This window comes from Cavia porcellus, unplaced genomic scaffold, assembly GCF_034190915.1.
Source record: "Cavia porcellus strain 051 isolate PalLab524CR breed Dunkin Hartley unplaced genomic scaffold, mCavPor4.1 scaffold_6, whole genome shotgun sequence".
Lineage (NCBI taxonomy): Eukaryota > Metazoa > Chordata > Mammalia > Rodentia > Caviidae > Cavia > Cavia porcellus.
The window spans coordinates 76,486,046-76,498,957 of record NW_026947489.1 but is presented as its reverse complement, the minus strand read 5'-3'; the positions used below and the strand labels follow the sequence as shown (position 1 = coordinate 76,498,957).

Here is a 12,912-nt window from a genome sequence, read left to right as displayed (position 1 = left end):
CCCTCGGAGGGGGCGGGGCTCACGCACAGTCTCGCGAGGTGTTTACCTCCAGCCTGAGAGTTCACGGCTTTGGAGTCCCAGCAGTACTGCCGCGGGAATTTTTGCCACAGCCTGTAGTTAGGAGGCTTTAAAACAGAGAATGTGGACTCTTGGGAACTTGGGCTCTCAGTCCAGGAAGACTATTTTGCCCACTTATATTCTCATGTTTAGTACTGTAAAGTTCCATCACGTAGGAAAATAGCGAATGGAATATACCCCATTCGTGGCAGAGGCCCCAGCCCCTGCTCTTAGCTATAGACTAGAGAATGCTGCTCTTTAGTTTGCAACAGCAAGTGTTATCACTGAGCAACCTTTTGGTTCCATCCATGCCTTTTAAGTTCTAAGGCAGAACGCGCTTGTCTCACCCTCACCAGCTCTGCATAAGATCCCGTGGTTCCGGTTATTCCAATCTGCCCTCACATAGGTGCAAGGGACGTAGCGATTCCAAAGGGGGAAGGAGAGTGGTTGTGACCTTCTGGCCCTGGGGCTCCGGTTCTCTAGAACCTGGAGCTGTGCCTCACATCTTTTCCCATACAGTTTGCAACCGAGGCCGAAAGCTGGTCGGGAGATCCAGAGGAGCAATGGAACCAGAGAACGCTGGCTTTTCGTAGACAGATTCGAGCTCTGGGGACCTAGTGTCGGGGTCCCGGCATTCCAATCCCTTGCTCTCCCTCCCGTCGGGCGAGCGAGTTGACAAGTTAGCATCTAGCGGAGTAGAGAGCCGCTCAGCGGGGCGCTGCGCTGGATTAGCTACCACCGCTCACAATGCAGGTTCGCGTCCAGGGGCAGGAGCCTTGACAGCGTTGCCTTGACAGCGGCCCCTGAGGCGCGCGCCCGAGTAAGCTGCCCCTGGGCGCGCCCAGCACCCTCCCTCTGCCTCTACTCCCCCCGTCGCAGTGCGCAGCCCCCCCTCCGGCTGTGGGAAGGGGCCGGGCCTGCTGCTTGACGTCTGTGTAGGACTCGGAAGATGGCTGCGGAGGCGAGCACGGGGCAGTGGCTGCGGCGGCGGCGGCTGCAGGCGGGAAGCGCGGCGGGCGGGGGCTACGCCTTGCGCTTAGATCGCTGAGCCTAGAGGCGCGGAGGCGGCGAGGCCGCACTGGGGGCTTGAGGGGCCGCGTGGCGCGGCCTCCCCGCCACCCGCCACACTATGGGCAACGCCGAGGACGCAGTCAAAGAGAAACTGCTGTGGAACGTGAAAAAGGAGGTAAAATCGGAGCGGGGACCTTGAGGCTCGCCCTCCACCTCTTGGTTGAATGGGGGCTGGGGAGCTGAAAGTGCGCTCCACCTCAGGTGCAGACGCCCCCGGCCTGGGTTCGGGCGGGGCGGGGCGGGGGCGGAGTACTGGGCTGGCTGCCGCTCTAGCACCTCTCTTTGATGGGGGCAGCGCCCCTCGATCCCAAGGGTCAGGGTGGTGCTCCCGGGCACGTTTGCTTCGCTGTCCCACTACTCCCCGCCCTGTGACGGCAGCTGCACTTGGAGACCGAGATGGCGCGCGGGGGGGGGGGGCGATTTCTGGAGAACCAAGGTTGTCCATTCTTTGCTACAGCCGCTTCGGGAGGGAGCGGGCCCCTCGCAGGTCTAGTGGAGTCCTAAGCGGGAGATTTGGGAGCTCAGCTCCCCGGAGTCCTTCGCCCCTCTCCGGTATCCCTCGGGCAACTGAGTCGTGGCTGTGGAGGCTTCACCGCACACCTGTTTCTCCCTCCACGCCCACCTGCTTACCCTGGAACGGAGTGGGGGCGGGAATGGTTTTTTAAGACTTGGATATTTTTCTTTCCGAGGAAAGCTCAGAGGACTTCTCAGAGAGAAAAGTCCTCTTTACTGACCCCCCCCCCCAACCTTGACCCTGCTTATAGGTCCATTTCAGTTTCAGTGCGGGGGAGGGGGTCCCTGAATGAATGATTCACCGGCATATGAGAACTCTACTCGAATATTAGATGAATTGAATTGGGTTTCTTTCCCCAACTTGCTTCTTTGGCTTAGTCTGCTAGATGTGTGCACTTTATGAGGGAAGGAAACACGCCCGTTTTGTCCAGTATGCTGTGGCCAGTGCCTACCATACTGTGGTTACTCAGTGCCTGTATGATAAATCAATTTGCTGGTGCTGGAAATTATGAGGTCTGGTGGGAAAGCATGAATTTTAGAATAGTCTGGATTAAGGATTGAGTTACTTAACCTCGGGTCATTTTTTTTTTTTTTTAAATAAGCTCTCACTTTGTAGTGCAAGCTGGCCTTGAATTCACTATGTCCAGTGATCCTTCTGCTTCCAGCTTCCCAAGTGCAAGGATCACAGGCAGGTGCCACCGTGCTTGTCCCCTAACCTGAGTCTTGATTTCTTCATCGTTTTGTAATAGGGATATATAGGGGCTGGCTTTAGCCCAGCGGTTCCTTCGTGTCTGGCTTCCCAACCGCCCGGGCCGATTGGTCCGGTGGTTCTAGACCCACGGGCGATCTCCAGTCCTTTAAAAAAAAAATAGGGATATATTAAAAATTTGATGAGTCCTTTACCCTTCCTAGAGTTTCAGGATAAGAGTAGCTCTAATCCTGAAAGATTTTATAAGAACCTAGGCTTTGGGTTCTTATAAAGTTTGGAAAATTCTAGGAAAATCCTGGCTGCTTTGCCCTAACATTTATTCCCTAACATTTGTTCTCTTCCCTCTCTGTGGCAGAGACACAGTTAAAGCCATCCCCTTTCCAGCTTGCATGAGATGCTTAACTGAAGTTTTGCTGTGAAGTGACCAAGGAGGGGTTTTATTTTGGTTTTTGTGGTACTAGGGATAGAACCCAGCCCAGCCCCCACCCCCTTTAAATTTTGAGACAGTTTCACTAAATTGCCCAGGCTAGGCTTAAATTTACCATTTTCTGCCACAGCCTCCCAGGAGTGGGAAGGTTTCTGAAACCAGAGCTATATCAAATCAGCATTTAACCCTCAGCCTTTGACTTCTCCAAGGGGGGGGGGAAATCTGGTGATTATCTTCAAAAAGAAAGCAGTCAAGTGATAGAGACTTTCAGTAAGGGTATAAACAAAAACAGAAAAGTAGTTGAAAACTACAGTCAGACGTTCTGAGACTTATTGGTATGCTCTAGTTTAGTGGTTGATTAGGAATACAGGGAAACATTTTTGAAAACTGATTTCTTTTTTACCAGTACTAGAAAGATTGTATCATTCCAAGAATGGTTATTAAAAAAAAAAGAGAGAAATGTCTATAGTATTCCACAACTGTGTATCTTTCTGACAAAGGTTGACCTGCTCTGAACTACATGTATTTCCATTTCCCTTTCAATGCTTGGTTTACAAGAAAACATTCTTTCCTACAAGAAGAGGTAATAGAAGCTGGGGCTTTGCAAGTGTGTGGTCATGAGTTCCATCCCCCATACTGATAAAAAAGAAAAAGACAGAGAGAGAGAGAGAGGTAACAGCCAGCTGTGAAGGTGCAAGCCTGTAATCCCAGCTCTCTGAATTCTGAAAGGCTGAGGCAAAAGGATCACTTGAGTTCCAGACCAGCCTGGGCTACAAACTGAGTTCAAAGTCAGTCTGAACCGCATATAAAGACCCTGTCTCAAAACAAAACAAAACACCAAAAACAGAGATACCAGGCTTTGAATCTGGTGGCACATGCCTGTAATTCCAGCTGCTCAGCAGGTTGAGGCCAAAGTCTCACAAGATCAATGCTAACCTGGGGAGTTTATCTAGATCATGTCTCAAAAGGGCTGGGAATGTAGTTCAGTGTGAACACTGTGGATTCAGTTCCTGGTACTACAAAAAAAGATAGAGTGGGCAGGGGATATAGCTCAGCTGTGCAGCACCTGCCTGGCAAGCACAAGGTCCTGAATTGCATTCCTGGTACCATAAAAAGATGGGGGGAAGGGGGGGATTGTAGGCAAAACTGACCTTTTACAAAGGACCGCTAATGTAATTTTTGGAGCACCTGTGAACCTTCCTAATCCCCCAAAACATGCCCCACCAGCCTGCTTTAGATGTCTATAGATTTTTAGTTGTGACATTATGCCATTTTAACACAAACACTGCTTGGGGAGTAATCTAGGAAGCTTTTAACAGTTTAGAGTACAAGAATCGATCTGATCTGACCCCTGTTTGCCTAACCACTAACCATGAACTTTTCCAGCCCATCTGCTCTCCTCTTTCTTCCTCCCACTCCTCCCTCACCAGGGCTTGCATGCTGTACCACTCTCCAAACTGTACAGTGCTGAGTGAGGAGCTCTGGGAGCCAGGGCCTGTAACCTGTCCAAAGAATGGCAAAGACTAGCTATACCCAGAGTTTATCTGTAAGATTTTACACTGGGACTGAGGAAATCTGTCTCTAACTTACAGTTAGTATCTCTCTCCTGGCATATTCCCAAGACATCACCCAGTGCTTGGATTAAGTGTTGGAAGCAACTGGAACTTCATATTCTGCTGATGGTAGTTTAAATTAGTACAACCACCTTGGAGAGCATTTTGGCATAAAGCAGAATATATTCATTAGAAATTCCTTAACTAGAAGTATAAATTTTAAAAAGCTACCATATATGTTCATCAAAGATATGTCTGGGATATTTAAAGCAGTAATGTTCATAACAGCCCAAAACTGGAAACCACTCAAATGCCAGTCATTTGTGGTATGTTCACACAGTGGGAACGGGCAGTTGATAACTGTACACAACGTGACCAGATCTCACACACTGGTGAGCAAAACAAATCATTTACCAAATACCATGCTAAGTACAATATATATGATTGATTGATTGATTGGAGACTGGGTCTCATTATGTAGTTCAGGCTTCCTTGAACTCAGTAGCCTTCCCACCTCAGCTTCCCAGTGCTAGAATTACAGGTACACAGTACCACACCTAGTTCAAATTACTCAATTTAAAAACAATTTTTCTCGATTTATTAAAAAGGTATAAAAATCTACAAAGCTAGTGGTTTTAGTAGTCAGGATAGTGGGCAGGATAGTGGGCAGGAGTAGTGACCAGAGGGGAACATAATGAAGCAGGGACACTTTGAATTGCTGGCTCCATATTCTTTTTCTTGCTCTAGATGATGGTTTATGGAAATGTTTCATTTGTGAAAAGTTACCAAGCTGTAAAATTTTTATATAAACTTTCCTGTATGTTTATAGAATAGTAAAAATAAACAGTAAGTAAGCCAGGCATGGTAGCAAATGCCTATAATCCCAACAATCTGGGGAGCTGAAGTTGAAAGATCATAAGTTCAAACTAAGCATAAATAACTTAGTGAGACCCTGTTTCAAAAAACAGAAAAGGGCTGGGAATATAGTTCAGCACGAAGGCCCTAGGTTCAACCTCCAGTACTAAAATAAATAAATACTACAATAGTAAATAACTTTTAGTTTTTAAGTTTTTTGGTTTTGCTTTTTTTTTTTTTTTTTTTCTGTGAAGAGCTAGAATCCATGGCTTTACACATACTAGGCAGTACACTGAGCAATGTCGCCAGACCCCTTAAGTGTTAAGGAAGATGTGACTGTTCACTCTATAAGATATTTGGAAGCTTTTGTATCTGGAAAGTAACCCAAAACACCAGGGTTTTAGAACCCAGATGGAGCTTGAGGTAAGTATCCCTAATGCATGGATGAGCCTAGCCCTAATCTTAAGAAGAGGGAGAGAAAGAGACAGGTTGTTTTTCAGGAGTGTCTACTGAAACTGTGTCCCTAAAGGACATGGTTCTGTCCAGAAGTCCTTCTCCATCTGAGTGCGTCTGAGCAAACTGCCTCCTACCCTAGAACCTCTGCACTGACTAGTTGGTGGGTTTTGACATCATTTTTCCTGGTTTCCTCTCCAAAAGGCTTACAGCAGGCTGTGCTGAAGAAAGTTTGCTCCCCTGCCTTTGAAACTTGTGACCTCTGTGAGTGTCTAAAACCCAGGCAACAGTGCAGAACCAGACTGTTCACCTGCCTGGAGGTTTTCGGTTTTTGGCTAGGCCCTCACACGTGAATAGTACACATTCTACAACTGAGCTACACCCTCAGCCTTCCTGAGTCCTTTGATCAGAAAAAAATTAAATATGGTTAAGTAACCATGCTATCCATTTGTCCACAGGTAAAGCAAATAATGGAGGAAGCTGTCACCAGGAAATTTGTGCATGAAGATAGCAGCCACATCATTGCTCTGTGTGGTGAGTTAATGACTTAGGGATAATGGGAGGTAGATTTAGAATTTAGGACATTTTCCTGGGACCAGAAAAAATAAGTATTAAAGTTTAATAGCTCAGCCAGGCATGGTGGCTCACACCTGTAATCCCAGAACTGGGGAGGCTGAGGCAGGAGGATTTTGTGAGTACAAGACCAGCCTTGGCTACAAAGTGAGCTCAAGGCCAGCCTGAACTGCATAGAAACCCTGTTTCAAAAAGACAAAAAAAAAAGTTTAGTAGCTCTCAGATCTCACTGCAAGTCCAAATCAACCCAGAAACTTTTGAAATCACCTTGTGCCCCCTTTTTATTTATTTATTTATTTTTTGTCTTTTTCATTTTTATCAGTACCAGGGATCGAACTCACAACCGCCTGCTTGCAAGGCAGGTGCTTAGGCCACTGAGCTAAATCCCCAGCCCCAACCTTGTGCCCCTTTTTAGACCTGCTAAATCAGGATCTTCAGGCCCCAAGAATCGCTATACTTTAGTTCCTGTAATTCTTTTTTTTTTTTTTTTTTTTTTTGGCTTTTTCGTTTTTATCGGTACCAGGGATCGAACTCACGACTACCTGCTTGCAAGGCAGGCACTTATGCCGCTGAGCTAAATCCCCAGCCCCCAGTTCCTGTAATTCTTAAATTTTAGCATACATCAGTAATTTGAATAGTTTGTTAAGGGATATTCCTGCATCCCAGCCCTGGAATTTACGTTTCTGGTAGATCTAGAGTGGGTCTGAGAATCTGGATTTCTAACAAGTTCAAAAATGAAGCTGATGGTGCTGGTCCAGGGAGTATACTTTTAAGAACTACTGCTTTATGAGGGTATGTAGCTCAGTGGCATAAGTGCCAGCCTGGCAAGCATGAGGTCATGAGTTCAATCCCTGCTTTAGGTAATTTGGGTTGGAAGCCACTGCTCTGAATTATCCCTGCCTTAGTTTTGGTGAACAGTTGGTAGTACGGGGGTGCTTTCTGTGCCGTATTTACTTTCTGGTTAATCCTAAACAGTTTTTTGGTCATCCTAACTTTCCACATGCTTCACCAGATGCAAAAGAACATGCATGTGGACCAGGAGGTATAGCCAAAGCTTCCTAGCCATACAAAGAAGAAAATTTGTAATGGATCATTGCTTCCTTCTCAACTTGAGGATTTTTTTTTTTTTTTTTTTTTTTTTTTTTTTTTTTTGTCTTTTTGAGACAAGGTCTTGCTATGCTGTTCAGGCTGGCCTTGAGCATATTTTGTTGTTCACGCTGGTCTCAAATTTGCAACAATCCTCCTCCTGCCTCAACCTTCAAAGTGCTGGAATTATAAGTGTGCCTACCACACACTGCTCAATTTGAAAATTTTTTTGCCTTTGTAGAAGAAAGCTTATCTCTAAATACAGAATTTTCTTGAATTTCCAGGAATTTAACCTTCTATAAACTTAACTTTCTTCCTGTCTTTATTTTCTTCCTGTACATGACTGTGTGTGCATGCTCATACACATGCCCATATACAGTAGTAGGGCTCTACACTTGTGCTCTACACTAAGGCTGAAACCCAGGGCATACCTGAGAACACATTCAGAAGGTGTAGTTTTGGGATATGTCTTGGTTAACTTTCTTTTGTTGCTGCGACAAAACATCCAGTGCCCAGAATTAAAGAGGGAAAGGTTTATGTAGCTCATAGTTCGTGGAGGTTTCAATCCGTAACCGTCTGGTGCCAAAGCAGGGTGGTGTGGCAGAGGGGCAACAGTTCATGGTGGTGGCAGATGCTAAAAGCAACAGGAACGAAAGGGGACCCTTATATGCAGACTACCCATGGGTATAACACTCACATCACCAATCCCAGCACTAGACAATGAACCTTCTCATAAACTAGATCCAGCTGCCTCCAAAAAGCTCCCCCCCACGACTGCATGAGGCTTTGGTGGGAACATCCAGACACAAAGCATAACAGCGTGGTTTGTTTGTTTGTTTTTGAGAGAGGGTCTAGAAAGGAAGTTCAGGCTGGCCTTAAAATCAATTTGTAGCCCAGGCCAGCCTTGGACTCAAGGTGATTATTTTGCCTTAGGCAGTTCAAGTGCTGAGACTACGTAGTGTGGACTACCACACCTGGCATAGAAAGTGTGCTCTTTTTTTTTTTTTTTTTTTTTTTTTGAGGTTTTGGTCTTCAACTTGTTGCTGAGGCTGACAGTCCTTTTACATCTTCATGGCAATCCTCCTGCCTCAGCCTCCCAAGTATGAGTTATGAGTATGCTTTTTTGACAGCAACGTGGACATTATTATTCTTCCTATAACTCCAACAACATTCACTAAGGGCTTGAAATACAGTTTTCCATGCAGGAAGATGGCATAACTCAATGGACAAAGTCTGTGCCCCAGTGACTTAAATTCTGTTGAGGGTGACAGAAAGAAAACCATTGCACAGATAGATATATAACAATAGATAGTAGCCAGATGTGGGAAGTAATCCCAACACTTGGAAGGTTGAGGCAAAAGGATTGTTGCAAGTTTGAAACCAGCCTGAACTAGAAAATTAGGTCAAAGCCAGCTTGAATTGTACAGCAACACCCTCTCTCAAAAAGACAAAAAAAAAAGGTAGTGATAAGAAGTATAAAGGAAGCCAGCATTCTGGCACTTGCCTGTAATCCCAGCTACTCAGAAAACTGTAGGATAATTGCAGTATGGAACCCAGCCTGGGTAGGTTAGAAATTTAGCAAGACCTTGTCTCAAAATAAATTTCTTTTTAAATTTAAAAAGGCCAGGCTTTAAAGTAACTGTGAAAGTGTTAGAACACCTATAGCCCCAACACTGGGGAGGCTGAGGCAGGAGCATTTTACTGTGAGTTCAAGGCTAACCTAAACTATATAATAAGGCTTTGTATCAAACTAATTTTAAAAGGCCATGGATGAAGCCAAGTATGGTGGCATAGTCCTGTAATCCCATCACTTTAGGAGGCTGAGGGAGGAGGATCTCCACACGTCCGAGGCCGGCATGAACTACATAGCAAGACCTTGTCTCAGAAAACCAAAAATAAAGAAAAAGACTGGTGCTGTAGCTCAGTGCAAAGGCTAATGTCCAATCCCCAATACCAAAAAAAAACAAAACAAAACAAACAAACAAAAAAAACAAGAATGTAAGCAAGCAAGAAAAGACAAAAGAAAAATGAAATGCAGCTGTGGGGCCATAATAGGGAGTGTGGGACCATAATAGGAGTATCTGTGAGCAGAGACATTCTGAGTGACACTGGAGTTTGTATCCTGGTGACTACTTAAATCACCGTGGGCAAATTTCTTTTGTCATCCTCCATTTTTTAAAATCAAGGCAGTGAAGCTGAGTGCTGTGGTGCACACCTGTAATCCCAGCTACTTGGGAGGCTAAAGTAGAAGGTTCATAAATTCAAGCCCAGCTTAGGCACCTTACCAAGACTCTGAAAATAAAAAATAAAAAGGTCTAAAGATGTAACTCAGTGCCTAGCATGCATAATGCCCTGGATTCAACCCTCAGTATGGGGAAAAAAAATTTTATCATGACAGTGATTTCCACCTTAAGGAATTTTTTGTGATGGTTGAGTTGGTGCTTGAGTGTTCCTAGTGTATAAGGGTACAGAAAATGTTTGCAGGATTTCAGTTCCCCCCTACTTTTTGGATAAGTTTCCTGGTTCCCCGAGATGATGTACTGATTCCCAGGTTTTTAAAGAGTAATCTGATCTCACCTTTTCTTGGCATCATCTATGCTGGAGAAAAGGCTAACCAGTCTTACATTAAGTAGCTATGAAAGAGTGTTAGAATGCTACTTCTTTCCACCTGTGCTGTGTTCCCTTGTTGCCCCCCATGTCTGACATTGCTACAAAGACTGCAGGTGGTCAAATTTTGCATGGCTCAGTGCTCAGCTTTATTGAAGCACTCACACTAGAGAAAACAAAATCAAATAATGCAAACATTTTGTGCCTGGGTACCTTGTTTGGGTGGCTGTGGGACATAAGAAAATAGAGGCTGAAGGAACACCAATAGGAGAAGAACCATTTGTTTGAGGAACAGCTGTCTGCTCTTCACTTGGCCCAGAATCCTCTGGAAGCAGTGTGGCTTTTGGTTTTGACTCCTGCATGGAAGCTCAGGCTCTTTCTAGCAAGCTGGAATATCACACTCAAAAGGAATAATTTTTCTTTTTAGCAAACTTCAGTTGCTGAACTAGAACCAGGCCCCCAAATCTCCAGGGTTCTGAACTCAGTCCAGGAGCAAAGGCAGCCCAGTGCTGCTACTCCTCAGGAGGTACCCTGGGACCTTCAATACAAACTTAAATGCCTACAGAGTCAGACAAAAGAATATCCACAAGCAAAGACAATAGGAAGCATCAGGGACAGGGTGACCTGATAGCTCCTTGTCTGCATGAAAGTGTACTATTCAGCTCCTACCAAAGTGTGGGCCCTGGTTTCCTGGTGCCTTTTTTAAGAGAAACCAGAGGCCTAGGGTTGTATATAAAATTTCTCACTTTGTAAATGATGGCAACTAATTCTCACTTTTAAAAAAATTGTGTGGACCCAACAAAAGGCATTTGTTGACCTCTGCCAGTTGCTGCCTATGCCATGGGCTCAATACATAGTCACTTAGGAGAGTGTGAACAGGAAAAGTCACCAATAATATCAAGCTAAATGGAGCTGGGGCATCTGAGACTCACAGAAAACAGAATTTTTAGCCATGCATAATAGCACACGCCCATAATCCTAACACCTGGGAGGCTAAGGCAGGAGTTTAAGAACAGCCTGCATCATATTGAATTTAAGGCCATCCTGGACTACATAGTGAAACCTTATGTCAAAAAATTGAAAAACAGAAACGTAGAATCTATGTTTTGTCAGAATTGATATTTCAAATGTTATCTTCCTTTTTTTTCCCCGCCCATACCCATTTCCATACAACACACACACACACACACACACACACACACACACACACACACACCACATACACATACAGAGCAGAATTAGGATCACAGACTCTTTGGGGAAGGAAGAGGAAAGACTAGACATGTTTGATTCAAAATACCACTCTTCAGGCTTTTTAGAGATTTTCATATGCCAGGCTCCCTACCCCTGGAAAAATGCTCAGCAATGGATTTTTAATCTGAAGTAGACCCAGATATCCTGGGTCTTATCATTGTTCTAGCCACATCCAGAGTTCAGCTTTGTTCTGGAAGAATGGGATTTTGTGGAACTGCTTCCAAACTGTTGGGTAGAGTAAAAGCTTTGGAGACTGGTCTGACTGTGGAGTGACCACATTCCCAAGAGCATTCAAGTGTGGTGTGGTCTAGCACCCCTGCTTTCCATGCTAGCCATCTGTTCATGGCAGAAGAGGGTTACCAGAGGTTACTGAGAGGGCCAGACAAGGCAAGACGAGTGTCTCTGGGCTGGGGATTTAGCTAGCTCAGTGGTATATGCACCTGCCTGAGAAGTGTGAGGTTGTAAGTTTCATTCCTGATACCAAAAAAAAAAGAAAACAACAGGTGAGTTTCTCAGATATTTGTCTAGGCATGGGAACTATGCCTGTAATCCCAGTAATTAGGGAAGCTGAGGTAAGAAAATCACAAATTTGAGCCCAGTCTGGACACCTTATTGTTTGTTTGTTTGTTTGTTTTGAGACAAGGTCTTGCTGTGTCATTTAGTCTGGCCTCAAAATCACTATGTAGTCCAAGCTGGTCTTCAATTTGCAGTGATCTTCCTCCCTCAGGCTTCTGAATGCTGGGATTACCGGCATGCACTACTATGCCCAGCTCAGCCTGTGCAATTTAGCAATTTACTGAGACTATCTGAAAATAAAAGTAAAGGACTGGAGATGTAGCTCATGGGAAGGCCCTAGGTTCAATCCCTGGTACCACAAAAAAGAAAGAAAGAAAAAATATACATGCTTTTTTCTAACTCAAAAACATTTGAATTAGAAACAGAACCTTCCTGGAGAACCCTAGAAAGGGAACTGAAGGATTCCTGCGTTGAGACCTGGCCATAGGCCAGGAAACCAGACTTCTGTTCCCTGTTAGCCAAGCAGAAGGGCAGAATTTGCAGGATTGGGCTGAAAAGGCACATTGTTATTTGCTGTGGTTGTTCCTAAACCTATCTGTCCAGAAGCTAGTCAGACCCTACAAGTAGAAGCTTTCTTGTGAAGCTGTTGCCAAACCTGGCTGCCAGGTAAAGGGGCTTCTACATTTACTGTGACTTATAGCAGAGCATGTCTGCCGTGCTGCTCAGCTATGCCACCTCTAAGCCCTGATGCCAGAGAATTCAAACCTGGAGAGTAGGCTGAAAACCAGCATCATGGAAAAGGGATCTTTGATATCCCCTTTTTATCTTAAAGTGTCATATCAGGTTTACATAGTCTTTGTTCTTGAGCTTTTTGTTTGTTTGGTTTGGTTTGGCTCTTTTGCTGCTGGGACTTAAACTCATGGCCTTACTCATATTTAATACATACTCCATCACTGAGTTAGGTGACAGACTGGTCTTAGTTAGGATTTTATTTATTAATTAATTTATTTATTTATTGGTACCGGGAATTGAACTCAGGACCTTGTGCATGCCAGGCAAGCACTGTACCACTGAGCTATGTCCCCAGCCCATGACCTTGAATTTTAAAGACTTTGGGGCTGGAAATGTTACTGAGTGATAGAGCAGTTACCTAGTACCATGAGACTCTGAGTTCAGTTCCGAGCACCACCACCCCAAGACTTACTGTTGGAACAAATTAATGCTTCCTGTTTTTGGTG

General features: G+C 44.8%; 1 protein-coding gene across 3 annotated transcripts in view; it reads left to right on the top strand.

Moving 5' to 3' along the window:
- Nucleotides 1-809: 809 nt before the first annotated feature.
- The window catches only part of Sgsm2 (small G protein signaling modulator 2), a 39,602-nt gene continuing 27,499 nt past the window's right edge, over nt 810-12,912 (top strand). The window contains exons 1-2 of one of the 3 annotated variants that reach the window (XM_063249647.1): nt 810-1,243; nt 6,097-6,172. In XM_063249647.1, coding sequence (XP_063105717.1) covers nt 1,187-1,243; nt 6,097-6,172 — 133 coding nt within the window. In that variant the 5' untranslated portion in view covers nt 810-1,186. The remainder of the gene's footprint in view (nt 1,244-6,096; nt 6,173-12,912) is intronic. The other 2 variants (XM_063249645.1, XM_063249646.1) reach the window with 2 other exon arrangements.